The sequence below is a fragment of the Balaenoptera borealis genome (assembly GCF_965194805.1).
Source record: "Balaenoptera borealis genome assembly, chromosome: 5".
Classification (NCBI taxonomy): domain Eukaryota; kingdom Metazoa; phylum Chordata; class Mammalia; order Artiodactyla; family Balaenopteridae; genus Balaenoptera; species Balaenoptera borealis.
Genome location: NC_138862.1, coordinates 58,583,647 through 58,609,258, shown reverse-complemented (window position 1 = coordinate 58,609,258; position 25,612 = coordinate 58,583,647). Strand labels below are relative to the sequence as shown.

At 42.1% G+C, this 25,612-nt stretch overlaps 1 protein-coding gene across 4 annotated transcripts in view; it reads right to left on the bottom strand.

Moving 5' to 3' along the window:
* The window catches only part of PLCXD2 (phosphatidylinositol specific phospholipase C X domain containing 2), a 50,421-nt gene that overhangs the window by 18,440 nt on the left and 6,369 nt on the right, over positions 1 to 25,612 (bottom strand). For 3 of the 4 annotated variants that reach the window (XM_082394761.1, XM_082394763.1, XM_082394762.1), the window contains exon 2: positions 405 to 865. In XM_082394761.1, the coding sequence (XP_082250887.1) occupies positions 405 to 865 (461 nt within the window). Of the gene's footprint in view, positions 1 to 404; positions 909 to 25,612 lie in introns of all 4 variants that reach the window. The other variant, XM_082394764.1, reaches the window with a different exon arrangement.

The window sequence follows — 25,612 nt, the reverse complement described above, 5'->3', positions numbered from 1 at the left end:
TTTGTCAGCTAATGCTATCAAACAATATTTGGCAGGGATTATCTGATATTGAGTTGAAGACAGGATGGGACAGATGATCCCTAAGGGGAACTAGGAGCGTGAAAACAGATACAATGGGAGACAGAAAAATGGTAATGGCCAACTGGTCCTATTTCACAACTCTGCCTTGGGCTGGTTCTGGCCAGGCCATTGCCAAACAAGTTAATCCCAGTTCAGCTGTGCCCAGGGGAGCCCTTGGTGTCGTCCCAGAGCCCAGGAACTGGTGTGCAGATCTTTATTATCCCAAACAATCTATGCCTTCTGGCCCAAGAGCCCTGGAGTGAGCTGCCTTAGAGCTGGTGACACAGAAAAAGCAGAAAGAGTTCCGTTGTGGCCCTTGGAAGCTAATCTCTGTTCCCTCCTACCTGGCACTTCTTCTCCCACAGCGTCTGCAGCGTCATACTCTCCACACTGCAGGCTGAGCACAGCTTGCTCCCAAAGGCCTCCTGGATCCGGAGAATCAGGCGTTTGTGATGGGCCTCGTCCATGGCATAGAAGTGGTTGAAATCCAGGAAGACAATCTCTTGGGGGTGCTGTGTGAGGAACGAGTCAATCTCCATCAGCCCATCCCAGACCCTGATGCCAAAAAGCCCGTGAATGAAGTAGATTTCCTGGTCGGCATCCCCTGGCTTGGAAGACACACGCAGGTCGAAGTAGCGGATCCCAGCGTCCAGCTGTTCTCGGAATGTCAGGTTCTGAGTCACAGACCATTTCTTCATGAGCTTCTTTACCAAGGAGATCCTGGCGAGGCGTTTGATAGCTGGGGTTTGGTCAGGCCCCACTGGGGACTTTTCGTCTACCCAGTAACTGAATGAATCATGGGAGCCTATACGAAGCAATAAATGTGAGGACAGCGGTTGAGACTGGAGCTGGGACAGATAATCCAATTGATAAGAAAACAACAACAAAAATTTAGAACCAAGTACACACGCGGAATATTGTGAACAAATACTTGCAAAAATTTTCAAGCTTGCTAGGGATGAAATAAACACAAATAAGAGTAACATAGTCTTGGGCTTCCCTGGTGGTGCAGTGGTTAAGAACCCACCTGCTAATGCAGGGGACGCGGGTTCGAGCCCTGGTCCGGGAAGATCCCACATGCCGCGGAGCAACTAAGCCCGCGAGCCACAACTACTGAGCCCGCGTGCTACAACTACTGAAGCCCACACACCTAGGCCCGTGCTCCGCAACAAGAGAAGCCACCACAATGAGAAGCCTGCACACCGCAACAAAGAGTAGCCCCCCATCGCCGCAACTAGAGAAAGCCTGTGTGCAGCAACAAAGACCCAACGCAGCCAAAAATAAATAAATTTATCAAAAAAAAAAAAAGAGTAACATAGTCTTATTAGCAGCTTGTTAAGCCTGGGGTAAAACTATAATTTCATACATTGCTGGTATAAGGTATTGATTAATTAATAAATACCCTTTTGTAAAGCTATTTAGAAATATGTTTGGAAAGAGGAGCTTTAAAATATTCTAAAATTTAAAATTTGATCTAGTAATTTCATTTCAGAAAATTCATTTTCAATAGGAAAGCTATTCTGAAGAACTAAACTAATGTTTGGGAAAACAAAGATGTTTGCTGAAGAATATTCCTAATAGAGACAAACTAGAGGTTGCTTAAGTGTCCCTCATAGAAGAATGCTTAATGGTGGCACAGCTGCTTTGAATAAGCAGCATTGCCGGCATTGAAAGAAAAGATAGGAAAACTCTGTGTCTGTCTCACTAATGCTGGGACAGGCATTTAAATTCTAGGAAAGGCAGAATTTTTTTTTTTTTAAACTGCCTTCTTCTTACACTTTTGTATATACTATTTTCCTATTGTAAAAATGAGGCAGTAGGAATGATTTCTTGACAGATCAGATAAACATCCTGAAGAGCTCAACATAGGTTAGTTATACGTCCCTCTTTTTGAATAAGCCAAATCTGCTATAAATGATCAAATGCATGTTGTGTTTCTCTTCCTTAAAGAGGGTAGGGATCCTCCTAGACACTGAGATGATCTTATTGTTATAAAGTCTAAGCGACCACGAGAGACACATTTCTAACTATAGTGAGAAAATATTTCAGTAGTAACTTAAGTAAAAATTATCTTTAACAAATATCTTTTGTTTTGTCATTGGTTTCTATCTGGTGTCAACCATTATTATTTGGTTGGCTTGGTGACTGGCCCTGACCCTGGGGGGCTCCACGCAGGCGGCTGCACTTTGCAAGCAAAATTTAGGAGGAAAGTGTCATGTTCTGACACTACCAACCTTGTTCTTAACCACTACCCCCACACCAGAATCAAAATTCTTATATTCATATAGAATACTCTTGACTGTCACCAGTTATCCTTTTTACTAAATTGTAGAGTAGGCATTTCATACATAATATAGGATTTTATACAACTCTACTGTTTCATGTTTTATTACTTCCATTTTCTTGAAAATAAATCATTCTGGGAATGGCTTTACTGTTCTATCTTCTCAGAAATAAAGCAAAAAAAAAAAAAAAGGTGGCAAGCGATGCTTTATTTTCATGCAGTCTCTAGAACATGGAGGGTATTCAGTAACTATTAAGAAAAAGCATAGTTATCAATCCTTAGGCAAAATGAATTTTGCAAGCAAGAGAATTACTAGCATATTTAAGGTAAAAAAAAAAAAATTGCCGTTACTAATAGATATGTGGGGCAAGTCCCCCTGGAGCTTCCATACTGGTTGTCTCTGCTAATGAGACTCACTGGATACTTGCCGAATGTTCTGTTTCCTTGGGCTGCACAGAAATAGGAGATCTTCATACCTCCTCATCAAGAGATTTATTACGAATACATTATGCATAGATGGAGAACAGCCAGTTCTCTCTTCTTTTTAGATTTTATCAGCAGCCCAGCTGTCCGGGATTGAGTGTGTAATATAGTGTGAGTTTCGCATTGTACTTAATTCTTCCTTGGGTATCAGGGAATAGGCATTATCCAAGCATGGAGGAGAGCAAATCCTCTCTGGTATTCTCTTGTTGGTGCTGAGTCCAGTTTCATGTCCAGAGGGAGATGTGCTAACAACCTCTGAGGCTTTTCTCTGTGTCTGAGGATTCTGCGGCACTGTGACGGCGATGGGGCCCCAGGGACCATTTCTGAATACACAGCGACACACAGGGTACGCAGCCCATCCCACGGAAGAGGGAGGGTGTGCACGTTCCCTGGGAACCGGGAGTCTCTCTTTCTCTCTTTGCTCCCTTTCCCATTCTGGGTGCCCAGCACTGCCCACTCCCGTCCCCTTGATAGGAAGGGACAGGACAAGGGAACAGGCTGTTTGCTGGTTGGTTTACAGCAGGTGTCCTACCGAGGCCTCCAGCAGTCAAAGCCAGCACTCACTCGTTAACCACTATCAATATTTTTGCCTTTCTACTTTCTTTTTTCCAGGAAGTGTTTGGCCTCACTCACATGGAGTGAGAGAATAACATTCAGGTACTTAAGTGCATGAACTATTTCTTTTTCAAAAAGCTGGATAAAAATGCCCCAACCCTCACCAGAATATTTACAAGTTATACAATGTGCAAATAATACTTATAAAAAGAAAATCCTAATATTTTGCACTCCAGAATTATTATCAAAGTTTCCTCTTCTCCCTACACCTGAAAGAAGTTATTTCACTCTTTAAAGATTGTCTTTAGGGCTATTTCTCCCCCTCTGCCCTGGGATGTATGGGTTAAATTCACACATTTCCCCCAGAAGGGGTGGAAAACCCCCTGTTCCTTTGGTCCTTGCCTTGTTCTCGAAAAGAACTGCTGTGTGGCGTTGGTAGGGATCTCTGCTCCATGAGTTCTGGCTTGTTTTATGATAAGGTTAGAAAATAGTTTAGAGCCTCACCCTGCTGTGATTTCTGCCACGGGAAGTGTTTTTGCTGCTACTACCTGGCAGCACCTGTGCATCTTCACTCATCCTCTCTATGGCTCTTTAATCACTGTCTAAAATAGATTTAAGTGGTCCTCTTTATCTTAAGAACAAAACAAAGCACTTTCCATTACACGCCTTACCCCTTCAAGTGACTATCTTCTCTTTCTTCCCAGCTGTTGAATTCTTGAAAAAGAGGCCAGTCGTGTGGCCTTTGTCTCCCCTGATCTACTCCCTCCTTCCAGTCGGAGGCCACCTCCTATCCTTCTATTGCTACTTTTGATCTTTATAAACTTGGAATCAACAGCTCCAAGTGGCTTTATTCTTCTTAGCTTCTCTGAGGGTCTGCTAGGTCAGCTCTTTTCTGGAAACTTCCATTCCCTTGTGATCCACGATGCACACTTTTGGGTGTTCCTATCCTGTTATCTCTCTCCTTTGGCCTCCTTTGCTGGCTCCTCTCCCTCCTTCTTGTCCCCCAGTTTAAACGTTTTCCAAGGGTCTTTATTCCTTCCTTCTCCCACCCTCAGAGATTTCATCCACTTCCCAAGTTTTTCCCACAGCACCATTATGCAGATGACACCAAAAGTTTCATTTCTAGCCCAGACTCTTCTAAGTTCCAAATTTATGTTTCCGACTTCTCCTGTGGGCTTCCATCCACGCCTGCCTGCTGACGCAACAAATTACAGATTTTCAAAGTACTCATGCTGTCCCTCTCACCCCTACAAAGTGCCTCTCTTGAAGTTCTGCTCAGTTACTCAGACTTGAAACCTCGGAGTCTAATTAAATTCTTCCCTCTCCCTCACCCCCTTCATCCAACCAGGTACCAAATCTTTGCATTTGACTTTTACAACAGACATCAAACATGTCTCTTCCTTTAACCTTCACCTGCCACTCTCCTCATTAGCAGTCCTTTAATCAGGACCAAAAGAACCCTAACTTGTCCTTTCAGTCCAGCCTCTCTCCAATTTGTTCATATTCGAAAGTCAATCATCTCAAGATACAGATCAGGTTCAAACTCTGGACACTGGAGTTTAGGACTCTCCTCAGTACGGCTCCGATGTATTATTTCAGTCTCATCTCTCACCAGGCCCCTTCCTGGACTCTACGCACTTACTTTTGCTGACAGCTTCCATAAAATATTCTCTTACCCCAACTCTGTCTACCAGCATTTATAACCCATATTGGGCAAGCTGCCTACCCTATGCCTCTGTTTTTTAATCTGTAAAATGGGCATGATAGTATCGATTGTCACAAAAATTGTTGTGAACATTGGAATGCATGCAAAGTGCCTGGAACAATGCTGATACAAACTAAGTGCTGAACTATTGTAATTGTTATTATAAGTCATTCTCTGTTAGTTGGAAACTAGAGGGAGGAAGGGGTGATTAACTGAAATTCCTTATCTTAAATACTTAGGGTCTGGAAGATTTTCTTTTCTGCACCTGAAGCACTGTTCCTCTCCATCTCCATCTTATTTGTTGACATGGAGATGATAGCTTAGCCTCTACTTTGTTGACAGCAGCTGTCACTCACTCTCTTGGTTACAGCCTAAGCTTTGTCATCGCCCACTTCTAAAATCACAAAACGCAATATCCTACCTTCTAATCACAACTTATTTTCTTCTTCCTCATTGTGACTTGACTTCTATCCCCCCTAATCTGAGAGCCCAGAGTTGGCTCTACTTCATCCTTTAGCTACAACCAAGGTTGTTACTTGCCACTTTTACCTGCAGAATTATTCATTATAACCATTCAAAAGCTGTAAGGATCACTGTTGAGGCACTCTGTCTCTCTACATGCAGATCGTGTGCACAACCCCAGAATGCACATGGAAATATTAACGTGATATTTTCTAACAAACTTTTTGCCTAATAACAAATGTTTTACTTCTCTAATATTCCTCTTTTATAGCGTGGACTAAATAAGGTTTTAGAAAATAATAGTCATCAAATATTGGATGACTATTTTCAGACTTTTCTGGGTAGGGAATTTTTGTGGTCATCTCAAGAATATTCCATACAGAGCAGGAACTATGGACATACAGGCCTCTCCTTAATGTTCTACACTCCATGGACTGCTATCATCCCTAATTTTAGCCCTACAAAGGTGAGGTTTTTTTCCTCCAATTTTTGAAAACTGATTTTTCTGCAATCCTTTCATTTTCACAATTACCACTCTTGTCTCTTCCTGTTTCTTTATACAATCAAAAGGCATTAAAATGTCTCTATTTCCTCTTTTTATGTATACAAAACCCTGGATAATGTATGTGAAAACATTTTGTAATCTAAAGCAGTAATTCTCAACCTTGAATGCACATCAGAATCCCCTGGGGGAGCTTTTAAAAAACACCAGTGCCCAAGATCCCACCCAAGACCCACAGAGTCAGAATCTCTCTGGAGTGGGAGTTGAGAATAAAAAACTTGAAAAGCTCGCCTGGTGATTCTATCAGGCACCCAGGCTTGACATTCACTGCCATAAATGTAAGATTATCCTTTGCCAACAAGCTCTCTGACTTCCGGAGATCAATTTCTCTGGTTGGTCTTCTAGTACTTTCAAATCTCCAAATAATAATCTGGTGGATTGCCTTTCCCATATCTGGGTAGAAGCTCTCTGTACCATCCTTTGTGTTCTAGGAATGCCTCCTGCTCTTTGACCAGCTGAATAATCACCACTTCTTTGTAGAGAAGAAAAATATTGGGGCGCCTTGCTTCTTTATCATGCCTTCTAGTAAGTAATTAGATGAGGATATTTAAGTTTAATTAGAGCATTTCAGACGTGCACTGGGTCACAGAGCTCAGAATAAAGTCACTGAGGCAGCAAAATCTCAAGGAAAGAGATATTTGAATGAGAAAAGGTTAGCAGGATGTCTATCCAGTGTTAGGGTTATTTCCTCTTAGACAGCATTAGGTTACAAGATAATCTAAGGGACCAAGTAGGAGAAAATGAGCTGCTTTGTGAGGACTGGGGACAGCCAGTTTGCTCCTTATCTGGAACACCAATTGCTGCTTGACTCTTTCTAAGGTTTGCTATTTGGGAGTTAGGAGACCTCAAGTGAGCACGCAACAATTTTTAGTTAAAGCACTTTCATTACCCATTTCTTGCAATTTGGAATAGTAGCCATTTTTCTGAACTCAATTAAAAAGAGTGTAAAGCAAGCTTCTTGGGAAGCTGGTCTCTAAATAAAACTAAGAGAATTCAAATCACACACCCTGAAATGATACACGTCATCACAACACAATGGCATTTCAGATTATGAGGTGACTATACTTAGAGCCACGGAGGGAAGAATGAGACAAGAGTTAAGTGAAGAATATGAGAAAGAGAGAAAATCTTCTTTATCACACCTCTGGGTGGCATCCGGGGAGGTGGGGATGGTGAACCAGGTCAAAGAACGCCTGACCTCCACTTGTCAAACCAGGACTTGAGGGAAACAGGCTCCCAAGGAAAACCCTGTATCCCTGGAAATGTCCACTGACAGCACGGTGTGACAGGCTCAGTGCTAGGCCCGACGCTACAGACAGGAGGAGGCTGGAATCCTCCTCGGGACTCGCTGCCTAGCAGAGGAGACCCAAACCCCATCCTGCAACCAGTGGTTTCACAGAAATACATGCCAGAAAGTAGGGGCAATTAATTCCATCCAGGAGTTTCAAAACTTTCATTTAAAGGTCAATTTGTATCTCTGTTTCAGGGATGAGAGAGAACATAAAGAAACGAAGTTGCTCAATATCCTGTGATAACCTAAATGAGAAAAGGATTTGATAAAGAATAGAAACATGTATATGTATAACTGAATCACTTTGTTGTACACCTGAAACTAACACAACATTGTAAATCAACTCTGCTCTAATATTAAATAAAATTTTCTTTTTAAAAAAAAAGAACGCCTGACCTCATATATTTAAGAAAATCTCTTCTTCTCACTTCCCTCATGTACCACCCTGCCCTTGGTGGGCCCTTTAACCTTGAAGCCCATTAACCCCTCCAAGTCTGTTCACTGAAGGCCACCCTCCCACCCTGTGTTTACTCACACCATTCAATGTATTGGTGCCTCTAGGCCACATATTCTCAACTGGGTGACTCCGCCCCAAGGGAACAGAAAAATTGGTTCTTGGGGGAATGAAAAAATCTTACTCTTTTTATGTTCAAAGTATAAAGAGAGTACCTGGGCTTCCCTGGTGGTGCAGTGGTTGAGAGTCTGCCTGCCAATGCAGGGCACACGGGTTCGAGCCCTGGTCTGGGAAGATCCCATATGCCGCGGAGCAACTAGGCCCGTGAGCCACAACTACTGAGCCTGCGCGTCTGGAGCCTGTGCTCCGCAACAAGAGAGGCCGCGATAGTGAGAGGCCCGCGCACCGCGATGAAGAGTGGCCCCTGCTCGCCGCAACTAGAGAAAGCCCTCGCACAGAAACGAAGACCCAACACAGCCATAAATAAATAAATAAATAAATAATTTTTTTTAAAAACCCAAAAAACAAAAAAAACCCTGCTGCATAACATGGATTTGTTTAAAAAAAAAAAAAAAAAAGAGAGTACCTAAACAGATATACCGTACAGTGTATCAGCAGTATTAAAATTTCATCGCTAGGGGGTGGGGATGGTGAGCAGGAGCAGGGTAGAAATAGCTAAAAAGGCTCCTTAGTTTGGCCATAAAGGAAAAAGGCTGAGAACTATCACTCCAGACTGAGCTCCCTTGTAGCCAAATGGACAGCTGACATGTCTGGGTTGGATCTCTGACCCTGCACCTCTTTTATCCTTAACTGGCATGTCTGTCAATGCCACCAGTGACTGTTTCCCACCGGACACCATCCATAAGGTGAGTCGATATTGGAGGGTTCTGTTCTCATCCCCTGCCCCTAGAACACTAATGGGTCGAGAGCCAGTTATTTCTTAAATACTCCTACCAGGCCTCTCCAGGCCCAGCAAGTCATTTCTCCACCTACATAGCCCTGAAGGACCCAGAGTTGTAGTGAACAAGATGCCAGTTTAGCAAGAAGAGATTTACCAATGGCGTAAGTCCTGAGCCCTAGCTTGATGAAACACTGTAGCTCCGGATAAGCTACATGGAGAGTTCTCACAATGGTTAAGAGCATGGAGTCTGGTGCCAGCCTGCCTAGATACATACTCTTGGCTGCACTGCTTACTAGCTAAGTGACTGAAATGCTGTGCCTCAGTTTCTCACCTGTCAACAGGGGACAACAATAGTACCAACATCAATGGTTTGTGGTGAACGTTAAGTGATTAACTCAGGTAAGCATTCAGAAGAGTCCTTGGCCAACAGAATGAGCTCAAACATATTATTAGTATTCTTTCATTATTAAGGAATTTGTGTTATCTCCTACTTGAATGACACAACCTGAGAAACAAATAATTCTAGTTTTTAAATAATGTTGTGAAACCTCATTAAATATTCATATTCAGGGATCTGCTGTGGCAGTTAACTGAGAAAAAGGAAGTTTGCAGTTTAAGGGATTTATTTTAGGTTTCATCCAGAATTAACATCAAAATGAATAAATTAAAATCACAGTATTATATAGGCTAAGTATAAATCGGCACTAAAAGTATAATTATAAACAATATCTCTAGTCTGCTCCTGTGTCAATAACAGGAATAAATAAATTCAGTGACTACGCAATTTGAAAATATGGGAGAGAAAGTTCCAAGGATATTCTTGAACTTTTTACTTTTAACATCATAGAATCAGACATCCTCAAGTGATTTCTATAGAAAAATGAACACAAAAAAACCAAATCCAATCTATTGCTAAAAGCATGTTGGATAGCTGATTTTTGGAGAAGGAAAACCTATCATCCACTATTTGAAATGGAAAGAAACAGTAATACTTCCCCAACTCTTCGAAAAACCCTACCCGTTTTAATAAATACCAGTAAAACACTCAAACACTTATATAACCATTCACAAAGAATCTTTCTACAATAGAAAGCATTAAAACACCAAACACCAGTCTTCCTGAAGCTTTCTTCAGTATTCTGAAGTCATACTTTCAGAAGTTTTTTTCTGTATTTCTTGCACATTTAAAATACTAGTGCACAGTTCTTAAGGACGTGAGCATGACCTCTTTATGTCAGATCATCTCCCTCAACATGCTTTATCACTTTGTTTTTTCTTTGCAAGTATGGGCTTTTCAGGCCTCTTGGGTTCACCGATTTTATTCAAAGGCTTTTCGCTTTCTTAGAAGACATTTCTACTCAGTAATGTGGCAAGTTGAGAGCACTAATGTACAATTGAGCCTACTGAGAGAGCAGCTGGGCCATGGATGTGACACATTTCTCCATCTCCTGGCTTGTATGTACCTGCAACTTGAATGATTTTGCTAGCCCACACGTGTGAATATGCTATAGTGAGATTTTTTTCATTCAGGTAGTGAATTCCAGGTAAAACAAATCTTATTACAAGTTGTTATAGCAAATGTTTAAATAGCAAAACTTCATAGCAGGGATACCTATAGAGGTGTTTGGAACTAATGTCTCTCAGTTGCCAAAGCATTTATGCGCACGTCGATGCGTATATGTTGACACTAGAGTGGTCCGTCTGAAATGAAATCCAGATAAAACTTATATTCAGGAGGAAAAAAAAAATGCTTCATTTACTTGGAAAAGTATATTTAAAAGAATTGAAAAAAATTCACTATTTCACAGAAGTATTTTTACTAATAAAAATAAAGAGCTTCTAATAGACATAATCATCATTCTGCAAAATTTCTTTTAAAGACAATTATTATTTTGAGCTTATTTTTAAAAGAGCCATCTAAACTCCAGATTTTTATCCGGACTTCATCATACTACTTCTGTCAAAATTAAGATGGTCTGGCCCATTGCAGGCTAGGTCTTAAAACATATACTGAATGTGCATGCATTTTCTGTTAGGAATAGTCAAGAGTGTTCAGTTAGGGCTTGTTTATTTTATCTCAGTTTGAACTTTAGGTCATATGATTTGTAATTTCATATTCTTTCTCTGATTATTAGCCTATACCATACCAGGTGAGGCCAGAATAATGCAGGCAGCTTGCAAGAAAACAGGTACAGCCGTTTTGCCAGTTACCCAGTGGAGCTGATGCTGTATAAAATGGTACCGAATGTCCAATTTATTTTTCTAAATTCATGTAAAATATACATACCAAAAAATTATTCTGGGAAGATGAATAAGATCTTAGCTGCAAAAACTACAACAAGAGGATATTAAAGATGCCCAAACACAAAAGACCAAAAATCTTGCTTACACTCTATCTTAATGAAGCTAGGTCATTTAGATAACCAGAAGGTGTCTGGACTGGAATAAAGGGTCAACTAGATCAAATGATGGTCAGTGCCAACAGCAGAAGAGAGAGCAGTATCAGGCTTTATAAAGAGAGAGAAAAGATAAGTGTTCAAGCCAAAGAAAGACAGTGATGTTCTCCCATCTCCAAAGGAGGAAAAGAAGAGAGAACAGCCCTCAAGTGGAGTTGGGATCAGAAATTGAGAGGCCTAGCTGAACAAAAGCTCTTCCTGATAATGTCCACCCACCTTGGAGAGTTCTGGGAGATAGCCTGGTGATGTATTAATCCATTTTAAAGGGTTGAATTTTTCCGAAAAAATAAGAGGATTTTATGCCTTGATTTACACAGAGCCCAGAAGACTCTATCTTCATATAATTTCTAAGAAATCTTTCAGAAGTATTTCTTAGAAAATGAGCTTAAAAATGAGGGTTGGGCCCTCAAACCCACTGTCTCACTAATAGTGTTTGCATTTTAATGAACCTGTGATTTTTAAGAAATTTTAAAAAAACGAAGGCAATCGAAACATTCCCATTCAAGATCATTTGATCAAGAAGTCTGGATATTCTTCTAAGGTTTGGAGAGACCACTACTTAATTTTACCAATGACTAAGAACATATATCTCAAGTTCCACATGGAGCTTATCAGCAAGGTCGAGTTTCCGAAGAAGAGCCACTTAGGAACTGCTCACTCCCTCGGCGCCAGGGTCCACTCTCAGACTCAAATGGTGACAGGGAATATACAGGGACCCCTCTCTGGCCCTTCAGAGAGCATGGGTCCAGCTGGACTCCAAATGCCCTGCTGCTTGGCTCTCACTTCCCGAGGAGGCTGGCACCAGCCCCTCTCCCTCCCTGGCATCTTCCTGCCTTGTGACAGCAGCTCTGGCAGCAATTCGGGCTTCCAGGGAGAGCTATGTTGAGGGGCACAGTATCAGAGTGGTGGCTGAAGGGAGCCGTCAACAAGGGATGTAAAAGTATCACTGGGATAATCTACAAATTTGGTGCCAGTTGATGTAGGTTTTCACCAGTGACTCCTTACAAAATGGGCAGGATGTTTTAAAAAAAAAAAGAGAGAGAGAGAGAGATCTCTCTTTAAGGCACATAGTAAACTCTTTATCTTAAATATGAACATGTGATAAGGATAAAAAAGTCATTTTCAGTTCATGCAGAGAGAATCCTGGTAAGTGTGGTATCTTTTGTTTGCTGGGCACAAATGAAATATTCATCTCTGGCATTAATGGCTTTTGACATACTTGCAGCAGTATTAAGCAGTGGGTGTGGGTGTGCAAGTCTGCAGACAGAAGCTTGGAAGGACCTAAATTGATCTGCCGAGAAAGGGGAGGGAGCTTGAGAGGCCAGGAGGGGAAGGGGAGAGAAGGAGGGAATCCTAGGGCAGCAGGGCTGAGGAGAGAGAACTGGGAGAGGAGATAACCTAATGCGGAGTTTTCAAAGATGTAAAATTTCACCTCAACGTTTCTCTATAAGTCACGAATACATATTTTTTAAGTGACAGTGTAAGGGGTGCCATGATATTAACCTGTCTAGAGCAAACACACATCCTGTCCATCCCAGTTTTCAGGCCCCCTCACACCAGGGGGTTCTCCTCTGCCAGACCGGCCCTCCTTGCCTTGACTTGCCCAGTGCCTGGCACAGAGGGGCAGACCTCGATGGGGAGTGGGGTTGTGTCACATAAAGATGAGGGGAAGGTGGAAATGTACAAAAGGAGGCTTCCCTCTGGTTGAGATGGACTTCCTTCATGAAAAATCTTTTTCACGGTATGCTGGCGTTAAAACTGGAACACAGGAAGGGTAAGCTGGGATGAAGTGAGAGAGTGGCATGGACATATATACACTACCAAATATGTAAAACAGATAGCTAGTGGGAAGCAGCCGCATAGCACAGGGAGATCAGCTCAGTGCTTTGTGACCACCTAGAGGGATGGGATAGGGAGGGTGGGAGGGAGGGAGACGCAAGAGGGAGGGGATATGGGGACATATGTATACGTAGAGCTGATTCACTTTGTTATAAAGCAGAGACTAACACACCATTGTAAAGCAATTATACTCCAATAAGGATGTTAAAAAAAACCAAAAGTGGAACACAAGGGCTAGTATATAAGCATCGATAAACAAGACACAGAGATGTTTAGGGGCGTTCTAAGGAGAAAAACCATGCGTAAAAAGACAAAAGCGTAAAGTAGAAAATGAGTTGAACATCAGAAACTGTTTCACAAATGCCATCGAGGTAACTACAGCAGCTACAAAATGTATTGTTCAGTTAATCCACACAAATAGGAGACTTCCAAGTATGAGTCAGGGGATATCCTTTCACTCTTTGACTGATGATTGACGTCCACAAAGGGAGCACAGCGCGGACCGCAGCGGTCTACGGCTATGGCACTGCCGCGTGCGCACGCGCCGCCGAGCAAGGGGCACAATGCCGGCGCCAAGAGGCTCCAGCTCTGCTCCTCCGCAGCCACGCGAGGGCCCGAGGATGAACTTTCCATCAATAATAAAGTCCCCGGCCTCACGTGCTGTATTTGTCTTATGTGAAGTAACAGATTCCCCAAAAGGATGAGCGAGGCGAGCAAACTGAGCAGCCTTTTTTGATCTGCTCTTGCGGTGCGATAATCCACATAAACCTCCCAGCGATTGTGGTATCTAGGATAAGTATGTGGATGACAGAGTCCAATCCAAGCTTTCCTTTCCTTTTCCCTGGTTGGGTGAAAACAAAGAGAGAGGCACAGGTGAGGGGTTCCTTTCGCCCCTAACCCCTTCCCGCTTACACACTATTGGACTGTCTTCCTCAACTCTCCAATGAGCTAGTGGAAGAAAGATACAGACAATCACCAGACTCCACACTTCCACTGACATTTAAAGGTCAAGTCTCCTTGTATTGTACATAATGATATCTCCCTCCCACATGTGTGAAAAGGACGGCTGTGAGAATTACTGGAGGGAGGAGGGAACCTTTGAAAGTTCACTGGGGAAAAAGGACTCGATTTAGTGCCATTTTGCCGGAACACTTAAGCTGAGGTAGCTTGTTTCATAAAATAAGGAATTTTAAGGAAAATGAAAATCAAAGGATGAATTCATCCATCTATTGTTTTTCACCTCTGTTCTTTACTTGTTTTAATATGGTTACCCTCTCAATAAATAAAGACTTCTAAAAGAACTGGACCAATGCCCTAAATAAGATCTGGTTTTCTAACTTTTTCTTTCAGAGCACAGATTTTTTTTTTTTTTTTGACTGCTGGGCCCTTAGTGCCAAAGGCCAGGTGTTACCTCTGAAAGAGATTGCATCTGTGGGAAAGCCATTAGGCCTAGCTCTGTTTAAACTTCCCCATCTAAAGGAAGAAGTTATTTTGGAAGAATCACATATTTAGCATGTTATTTCTTTAAAAATGTACTTCCTCTGCCCCCAGAGCTCATGGAAACCTCTTCATCCAAGAGCTAAAAGCATCCCAAGGACATTCTGTTCACTCTCCAGCGTTCTCACTTCAGTTCCTTCATTGTGAACTTGCTGGCGATCCCTCGTGGCGGCTCACGTCTGAAAATAACTACTAATTTCGATTTATTGTTTACTGTTTACCAAATGTCAGGCTGGGGTGACTTACATGATTGCATTTGATCTCTGCCAGTCCTGCAGGGCAGTGATTATCTGCATTTTACAGATGAGGGGACAGAAGTTCAGACTGGTTTTTTTTTAAGCACAAGCCTCTTGTCAGTTAACAACAGCCTGTATTTATTTATTTATTTTAAAATTTTTATTTATTTATTTATTATTTTTGGCTGTGTTGGGTCTTCGTTTCTGTGCGAGGGCTTTCTCTAGTTGTGACAAGCGGGGGCCACTCTTCATCGCGGTGCGCGGGCCTCTCACTATCGCGGCCTCTCTTGTTGCGGAGCACAGGCTCCAGACGCGCAGGCTCAGTAGTTGTGGCTCACGGGCCTAGTTGCTCTGCGGCATGTGGGATCTTCCCAGACCAGGGCTCGAACCCGTGTCCCCTGCATTGGCAGGCAGACTCTCAACCACTGCGCCACCAGGGAAGCCCCTCAGACTGGTTTTGCAAGTGGTTCAGGGTTACCAAGATTGCCAGTGGCTGCCCGGGGACAGAAACCTAGGTCAGCCAGACCCGAATCCACACAAGACTGCTCTAGGGATGATGTTATTGTCTTTACTGATGAAGTAGGTCAAATGCGTTGTGCATTTCCTTCCGATAACATAATGATCACAGGATTCGTTTTCAGAGCTACATGTCTGACCTTCACCCCAATGCAGTAAAATTGATGGAGAGATTAAAGTGATTTTAAATTTTGTAAAGACATGAAGAATTTCCATGTAGGGACACAAGAGGGCACTCTAACCTTCTTTCAGTTGAGTACACAATTTTTTTTTTTTTTTTTTTGTGGTTAACACAGCTCTGAGCCTTGAATCTCAGTGCTGCTTCTGCTCTGATTACTTGTATGAACTTCAGCTTTTAGGTTCAGACTGCAGCTCAACTTCTCCCTTTGCAAATTTAGGAAGGGGGGTGAAGTGAGCTTTAGGGTCTCTTCTATCTAGAGAATCGAAGGATTCTACCTCATGAACAGCTAATTAAAGGAATATATGGCCCTATTATTTATTTATTTATTTATTTTAACATCTTTATTGGAGTATAATTGCTTTACAATGGTGTGTTAGTTTCTGCTTTATAACAAAGTGAATCAGTTATACACATACATATGTTCCCATATCTCTTCCCTCTTGCGTCTCCCTCCCTCCCACCCTCCCTATCCCACCCCTCTAGGTTATATGGCCCTATTTTAACAAGGATTATTAATCATTGCAAAGAAGTGAGATACGTTCCTTTCATACTTGCTACACTTAAGATGAATATGTGCTTATAGATTTAACTCACCATATTTGCAAAAAGCAAATCATTCCCAAGCCTGACAGTGGTATTTATTTACTTTTGGCTCATCTGAGAATTTTGTCAAATTGCTGGAGAAATTCTCTCCCTTCACACTGACTCAGGTTGGCCAGTGATGAATCCGCACTGTGCTGACTGAACACATTGGCCAGTAGCTCATTTCTTGTCTAGCATTTAGGTGACAGTTCCCCTCACTCCAGAATGGCTGGCATTTCATTGCTTTGTGGGACATTTCTATGGAATTTATTGTGGGGACTTTGGGGAAAAAAACACCTGCCTAATCACCTAGCTTGGGTTGAAAGTTTTCACAGAGAAGGGTTACTTTAAGATTCATTTGACAAACTGCTGAATGGCCGAGATCCAGGGAAGCTCCTCAGCTAGATCCCCTCAAAACAAGAAGGGTTTTTCTCTTTCCTGGTAATGGAGGACTAGGCCAGGAGCTCTGACAGGGGAAAGGGAAAAGGAAGAGGGAAAATCTAACAAGTAGCAGCGTAAATTACACCAAATGATGGGTTTAAAGGAAATTTGTACATTACGCACAGCAGGGGAAGGAGGAGGAAAACACACCCACCCTGGAAGTGGAGTGTTCCGACAAGCACACGCCTGCTAAAAGCCTCTGCCGATCTTTCCGCCACCGCTGAGAGGCAGAAAGACGTCTTCCCTGCTGGAGCCTCGCTGGGCGATTACTACACAATCCACTTAAACCACTGGGCTGCTTTTGTTCTCAGTAATGAAAAGCCTCCTAGATGTCTGGTCTTGAAAAAAAAAAGTGACTTGTTCAGCCGGAACAGGTTAGCAGGCAGACCTTCAAACACAACCATCCCCATGGGCGCTCAGGCATTAGGGGCCTGGCATGGAAACATATGCCTTGGATGAAAAGAACACTGCTCTTTATTCCAACCAACACAAGGAACTGAAGTTACAGCCCAACACTAGGTCAATCTCCAGCTCTACGCATGTCTTTTATTCGGATGCAATTAAATGAATTTGGCAAGACCAAGTTTTTTACAATCCTAGGATTGTCATCAGGATTTCTGTTGCAATTTGCTTAACTACTGTGTCCCTCAATTTCTTCATTTGTAAAATGGAGATAATGATAGTACTTACATCACTGAGTTGTAGAGATTAACTGGGTTCACATAAATCAAGTAGAGCATATCCGGCGCCTAGCAAGTGCTTTATAAGTGTTGTATAAGTAAGCTCTTCTGCCTATTATCGTTATCATTATTATTACTACTACTACTAAAGCCTTGGGATACCTTGAGAAGACTCTGCCATGCAGTTATAAGATTTTGTCTTACTCTAGGCACTATTACTCACTCTCTCTGTATGTCCTAGTTTCTCTTTAAATTAACTAGAAATATCTGCTCTTTAAATTCTTTGTAGATATTTCAAGATTTCATGTCTCTCTCCTCTTTTGCTCTCTCCCTTTTTTCCTTTGAACCACTCTACAAGTATACAGACACTGAGTATACAGAGATGACAAAATACAGTTGTGTATAGTGGAAAACAGGTCCTGATGGCATATAACGTGTTTCATTATGGAGGTGTGCACAGAAGTAGTTCTTGAGCTGTTTCTTGCAGGATGAACTGTAATTGGCCAAGTGAAGTGGGCAGTATTGGGAGGGAGAGTGATATAGTTGAGGAAGGAGCATGTTTCAAAGACTGGAGATATGAAAACAGACAGCATATTCTCTTTCAGGGTGTTCTTTAGGTCTTGTATTGATGGTCACTGGCTCCCCAGAGTCTATGAGACAAGGCATAAAGTGCTCAACAGCACATTGAAAAGCTCTCTCAGTCTGTCTGTCCAGTGCTTTCCCATTTCTTCCTCCTGTTGCTTCTACAGTAGGCCATGGCAGCCCTTCTCTGTTCCCCGAAGGTGCCCTTGCTTTCCCATCTCTGATTTTATTCATGTGGTTCCCTCTGTCTGGAATGCCCTCCCCCCATATCGGAACCCCCATCCCTCAGTGCCGCTCAGGTGCCCTCCCAGAGCAGCTGTCCCCTAACCCCTGCCTGGAAGTAACCTTTCCCTTCTACTGGTCCCTAGCAGTTTGCTTGTTCCTTTACTGTGGTACTCAACCTCATTCTGCTTTTGTTGGTTTTACTTGAAACTTAGTATCTCTCCTCCAAGATTATAAACTACACCTTGTTAATTTTTTTAAGATTTCCTATAGTATCTAGTATGATGCTGTAGGATCAAAAAGGATTGTTAATAATAATAGATATATATCCAAAGTTTATGCTTGTTTTGTACTAGGCAATATTCTAAGCCCATTGTAACCATCATCTTACTTAATTCTTAAACACATCGGTTGTGTAGTAAAGAATTTAACCTTGCCCAAAGAGGGGTCTGGTCTTTGTCCTTGGCCTCTGGGAGGTAATCTCTTAAACCCTTGGAATATCCTACCTGATAAGAGTATCTTTGTTTACCTGAGAGCTTTGGGACCACATCAAAAAGTCTAAGGATGAGATTTATGGCGAGGGTTTTGAGTCATGTGGGAACAGGCTTGACCTCTGGGGGGCTGGATGCTGAGATCAGCCATGTGGACCCTCAACAAAGACTCTGGACACCAAGGGCCGGGCTAGCTTCCTGGGTTAGCAATACTTTGTGCATATCATCACACGTCAACACCAGGACAGCAGCACTGTCCACAACTCCAGGGTACAGGGCAACTGGAAGCTCCACATTTGGGATTTCCCTGGACTCTTCATGTGGCTGATTGTAGCCGTAATAAATAGCAACTGAGTATAGCAGCTTTCAGTGAGTTCTGTCAGTCCTTCGAGCAAATTATCAAACCTAAGAGTGACCTTGAGGACCCCCAAACTTGCAACTGGTGTCAGAGTGAGGGTGGTCTCGTGGACTGTGCTTCCTCTTACTTTGCACTTGTGAAATAAGTACTATAATTATCTCCATTTTACAGATGAGAAAACTGTGTGACAGAGGGTTAAACTTTTTATTTGAGGTTACATAACTAGTACCTAGGATTTGATCCTAGGGCCACTAAAACAGAACCCATATTTGGAATTACTTCTTCATACTGCCTCCAATGTGAATAAAAATTAAAGATAGATATAAGATAAAAAAATATTAAGAATAGATATAAAAACAAACATGTCCTTAAAGGCTGAAGATGTTTAGGGCAGCTTTTGTAGAAAAGCATATTATATTATGACTCAGGTATTTAATCTCTATGAATATTGCAATAAATTTGATCTCAACAGATTGCAATTGTGCATATTAAAATATCTCTATGGCCTGAGCTAAGAACACACTTATTTGTAAAAATATGTATGAGAATTGGGCCTTATGGTTATTGAATATAGCAAAAGATTTGTTTTAAAAAAACCCATAAAAACCCCTTAGAGTCCTTGGGAACCATCTCATTGTCCCTTGCCTTTCCATTTTAATTACTTATATGTGACTCAGGTCATAATCATTTGTCTGTGAGCTCACGTGACTCAAGCAGATTTAACTGCTCTTTGCCCTGTGCTGCTTGGGACACTGGTGGTAATTATCTCCATGTCTGTCCCTGACAGCTGACTGTGAGATTTTGAGGGTGGGATCATGTCTAATTCATGTCCATATCTCCATATTTAGTAAGTTTCTGGCATACAGTATGCACTGAATACATGTATATAGAATAAGTGCAAGCATGCTTACTTGAACATACAGCTGTTTAGAGAGTTGCTTAGGGCAGATGAACCTAGGTCTCCTGATCCTTTCCCAAACTTCTCTTTGGTCCATTCATCGTCTTTAAATAGGCAGAGTTCACTCTCTGCACCTTCTCTCCCCCAGCAACTGCACGCCCCCAGTTCCATTTATCTCTATTTGTCCTTCTAGCTTGAGTTATCTGGGTCAATGAAGAGGAATGTGTTGGAAAACACAGAGGACAAAAATAAACCAGAAAGGATGACTAAAGGAGCAACTAGAATAAAATACTGCATTGAACAATTTAAAAGGAAAAGTCCTAGAGAGTAGATTTCCTGCAACTTAAGCCCATGTGAATGATCTTTTAATAATATCTCCTTGGGGCTTCCCATCTCATGCACCTAAATTAGGTCCTTGGGAAAAATCAGCATTTGTAGAGAACTTGACTCCATATGGACAAGTGTGGAAAGGCTGAGGCATCTTTAGGATATACAAAATATGGCCCACATGGATCCAAGGTTCAAGATCAGGGGACTGCTTAGCAGTTTTCCAAACCAAAGAATAATATCTTTAAAGCTTGCCAAGCCAACGGGATAAACTTGACCCATCACACTTGATTATTTTCCATGGGGCATGTGGGAGAGTATGAATTATAGCCATTATACTGTCAGCAAAATCTCAGAGGGCCATGTGGCCAATATAATTTTTAATCAGTTGCCTATTTAATTCATAATTATTCACAGTGCAACAAAGCAACTGTGTTTTGAAGCAAGGCAGAACATTTGGAAGCAGAGGATGTTGATCAACGTATTTTTCATGTTCTGAGAAGCCAAGGGGCATCCCACTGTCTGAGGACAGACATCAGCCTGGGAATCCGGAGAGCTGGTCCTGGTCTAGCCCAACTGGCTAGATGAGCTAGAGAAAACTGAAGTAAATCAGAGGTTCTCAGGGTGCTTTCAGACCTGGAATGTCTTCATTTTATATATAAATGAAGTATTTATATATAAAAACAAGTGCAAGTAGAGCTTCTCTGGTTAAAGGTCTGTCCAGACAGTCCCACTTCTGGCCTAGAGGTGTCCTTGAGGGGCTCAAGGGGGAGTCAAGCCTCCCAAGAACTCTGCAGGGCATCAAGGTAATTCATTGCCCTAGACAGTCTCCAAATCAGCCCCAATAGCCTATGATTTATGTGAGTCAAAGGGTTTTCAATCCCATGTATGGGAGGCATTTTATAGAGTTGGGTATCTATTTTTCTTTGAAAGACTTTCTCTTCCTTAAATGTCCAATAGACGCTAATACCCAAATAAGACACTGTATAGGTAATTCATTAATAAGAAATTCTTCCTCTAGTTTGCTAATTATCACCCTGCTCTGTCTCTGAACAGATGGCATCATCTCTGGTAAAATAACACCTCACAAAGGGCACTTGGTCATCCCCTGATGAGCCTTCTCAGTTCTGGGATAATCATATTTTAACAACCTTTCCTTTTAACACAAAAGAAAGAACAATACGAAGGTTTAGGGAAAACAGGAAAATGTTTAGGGTAGAAGAAAAAGTTACACTAAATATTCTATTACAAAATTCTCCTGCTTTTACTAAGCCTCTTGGTGTAACCCTGAATGTCAATGTGTAAAATAAATCGTATTTGATAATGTGGTAATGTAACTAAAAGCTTCCATTTCACAGCTGGTTTGTGGTGTATTGCACATAGCTAACCCCTCCCCCGCTCCAACCCCAAGCTGCCAATACGGTAGGGGAAAGAGTGAAACAAATGACAGAATTCATGCCGATTAAGCAGAACATTAAATGAACTTGGGAGGGTCATTTATCTGGGACCAGAAGTTGAAGACAGATTTCCTGAAAGAAGTAAAATTTTAGTTGAAATCCAAAAAATATATATATAAAAAAATGAAGACACTAAATTCAAACTCAAATCATCTTATATTGAATATAATAGTAGCTGTGAGTGAGGGTAGGGGGTTGGGCAAATTGTAAGATTTAGCTCTGAAATCATTTCCACTGGATGCTACTACGCTTTCTCCCAATTCTGTAATGTCCCACGGGTACCTCAAACTCAGCATGTTCCAAACTAAGCATATCTGTTTCCTTCCATCACCCCTAAAACTGCTCCTTCTCCTGTATCCCTATATCTGGGAATGCCATCCCCCACCTCCCAGTTACCCAAGACAGTTGTACTTTCTCTTTTACCCTCCAATGAATCGCCAAGTCCTGCTGATACTTCCTCCTATATATCTCCTGTGTCTGTCCCTTTTCCTTCATCTACACTGTCACTATCTTCCTCAGGTCAGTATCATCTCCCACCTGGATGACCTCATCGGCAACCTAAGTGGTCTCCTTGGTTACAGCACTTCCCAACTCAAATACCTTTTGTGGACTGCAGCCAGAGTGATCTTTCCAAAACACAAAGCTGCTCTGTCATTCATCTGTTTAACACCCTTCCCTCACCTGTTAAGGTAAAGCTAAATCACTTTAACATGGCTTATGAGACCTCTCAGTATCTGCCACTTTACTCCTTGCCCCCTCCTCCTTGCTTACAGTAAATAAACTACAATGAACCATTTGGGTTCGTTAAATGGGCCATTTCCTCTCTTCAAGGTCTTCACCCAGATTGTTTCCTCTCCTAGGACACTCCTGGCCTTGCTGCTCTTATCCTGGGGGCGAGTTCCTATGTATACTTCAGACTGCAGTATATTCATCACTTCCTCCTGGGGGCCTCCCTGGACTCCCAAGTCTTCTTAAGATATCCTTGCTATAGGCTTCTTCCACCAGTAATCTCTACCTCTCACCTTACATAGCGTATTGTATTATGACTGTTTGATTAAATGTCCATTTCTCCAACTAGACTGTAAGCTTTTTGAAGGCAGGAAACATGTCTGTATTGATCATCACTGAATCACCGGTGCCCACGAGAGAGCCTGGCATATGGAAGGTAATCAACATATATTCAACAGAATGAAAGAAATAATGAATTTCTTTCTTTTTTTAAAAATATTTATTTATTTATTTATTTATGGCTGTGTTGGGTCTTCATTTCTGTGAGAGGGCTTTCTCTAGTTGCGGCGAGCTGGGGCCACTCTTCATCGCGGTGCGCGGGCCTCTCACTATCGCGGCCTCTCTTGTTGCGGAGCACAGGCTCCAGACGCGCAGGCTCAGTAGTTGTGGCTCACGGACCCAGTTGCTCTGCGGCATGTGGGATCTTCCCAGACCAGGGCTCGAACCCGTGTCCCCTGCATTGGCAGGCAGATTCTCAACCACTGCGCCACCAGGGAAGCCCCTGAATTTCTTATATTATCCCTCAGCATCCCTAATAACTGATGGGTCATTTTGTTTCTCCTCACCCTCATGCAATTATTTTAAGGCTTTTAATCCATTCCTGACCAAGTCTTTCAGTGGCTGCTTTTTGCCTTCGGGATAACATTCAATGTTTAATCTTGGCATGATACATAAGGCTCATTAGCCTACTTTCCCGGCTTTATCTCCATTACTTTCTTTAAATGAAATCGATGCTTGGGTTTCCTCAAGGAAACCCTATCTCTCAGTCCTTGGTACCTCTGCATTGTGTCACTCTTCTCTCTACCTGTAGCACCTGGATATTTACTAATTGCTCTTTATGATTCAACCCAAGGGTCATCTCCTCTTGGAAGCCCAATCTACCAAGCTTTCCTCCTCCTACCAGTAATGGAATAGGTACTGGTTTTCTAAGTGTTATTGTACCCTATGCATTTTTCTCTATGGTGTTTGAATTTTGGCTTTCCTCTAAGATCAGAACTTCATGAGAAGCAGAGAGAAGAATCCTATTTATCTCCATATTCACCTAATTTAACACAGCACCTTACACAAAAGGGCACTTGATAAATATCCTTTGAATAAATACTTTCCCTTTAAATGAATACATTTTTAAAGTACAGGCAATGAGAACCAAAAGAAGCAAACAAGCACCAGTAATTTTTTTTTAGCCAATCTGACACGACACGCACATATAATTCTTATGAGGATCTATACGGACACCTCCTGCCAGGACGATCACTTAAACTCAAACCCAGGGAGGGAGAGAGGGACGCTGTCTTCACCTTTATCTGTTCGGCATGCTTTTTTCATCTGGCTTCAACTGTACTTTAAGAATATTGTTTTCAGTATATAAGCCTTCAAAGCGTACATGTTCATAAAATATTCCTCTCAGTCTGCCAGAGTCTAGGATTTCTCAGTCCCATCATTAATGCAGATGCCTTCACACTCCAAGACATTTGCATTATGAGGTACAACTGCTTCCTATTTTTTTCTTTATTTAGATTTTATTAGGTCCGTATAGAGAAAAAAAATACTGACAGACTATCCCCAGAGAAGACATAATACCTTCCAGCCAACAGTTCTAGAATAATTGGAAATTAATTTTTAAAACCCTGTTATGCTCTTAGAAAATGTCAACTGCTTAGTAGACAATGAATCCAAAAAAGACTGCCGATCTTTCATAGATAATACAAGCTAGACACCCCTCTGAGGGCAGTGCAGGCCTCTGTGGCCAAACCCATGTGATCTGGGAGCCACCTAGAGATCTAATGCCATCCTCCCGGGTACTGTTTGAGCCTCACGGGCGTTCAGCAATATAACCCACATTCCTATAGATGTGAGGAAGTGGAAGGACTCCTACTTACCCACGTGCGTGTAAATACTCAGATTTAGTCACAGTTCTCCTCCACCTAAATTTGGTTCTTGACATGTGTTCAAATTCTTTTCACACACACAAATACACCCACCTATTACAAGGTCCATAAATAATCCCTCCTCTACGGGCCTGGTTTGAAACTCCAATTAGGGTTAGTCAGCATTTACAAAGTGGTTTGTGCTTTTCCCAAAGGCAAAGTTACAGGAGCTAAAGCATTTCACCACCGTTCCCTCTAGTGTGCCTGCAGTTATTAAGCTCTTAGAGGCTGGGAAGAGATGTGGAGCCAGCCTGTCACACAGAGTAGAGGTCAGGTCAGAGCACGTGTCAGAAACCAAATCCTCAGCCTCAGAAGCTCGTCTGAAACAGCAGCAATGCAGGTGACAGCGGCAGGCTCCTAGGATCTGAAACGTCAGTGGGCATGTCTTGCAGGATCTTTATAAAGGCGAAACAATAGCAGGCAGTAGAATTTGGGATCTCTTGAGGGTGAGGCTAAGGTCATGGCTCAGTGTGTGCGCATTGTGTGTGTGTGTGTGTGTGTGTGTGTTGGGTGATGGGTAGTATGTGTGTGTTTGTGTGTATGTGTGGGTGATGCATATATCTGGAGGGACTATGAAGCTATTCCACGGCTGGGGAAGGAGTTATATACGTAAAAAGATTTGTTTAAAGGAAAGCATTTTGTAATATTCCTTCTCTTCATCTGGGAACAAAATGACTAGGTTAAGAGGGTAAGTGATGGGGCCAGGAGAAGAGGAGAAGCAAAGTTAGCAATATGGTCCTGTCACAGAGACTTAAATTTTTCCCAAAGGCTTTGGATGGCTGGAGATGACAAAGTTTGACAGCTGAACTAGGGATGGGAGGACAAAGTAGCTAAAGAGGATTTTCTGGCTCTCTTGATCAGCTGCCCTCAGATTGCATTTAAGACTCATTTGGTACTCACATCCTGGGCAACCCTCCGTGTAGCCTTCCCTTAACTGGAAGTCCCCTTGAGGGGATGACCATTCAAGTTATCCTGATCTGATCAGACAGAGAACATTGAGCCACATGGCTTAATTGGAAGGTCAGCTCCTTAACTAGACTGCAAATTACCTGAGGGTATAGACTGCATTTTACACCTCTGTTTTTGTTGTCCATTCCAGACACAGGCTTTCAATAAATGACTATCATGATTAATTTTTTTAAAAGACACATTATTT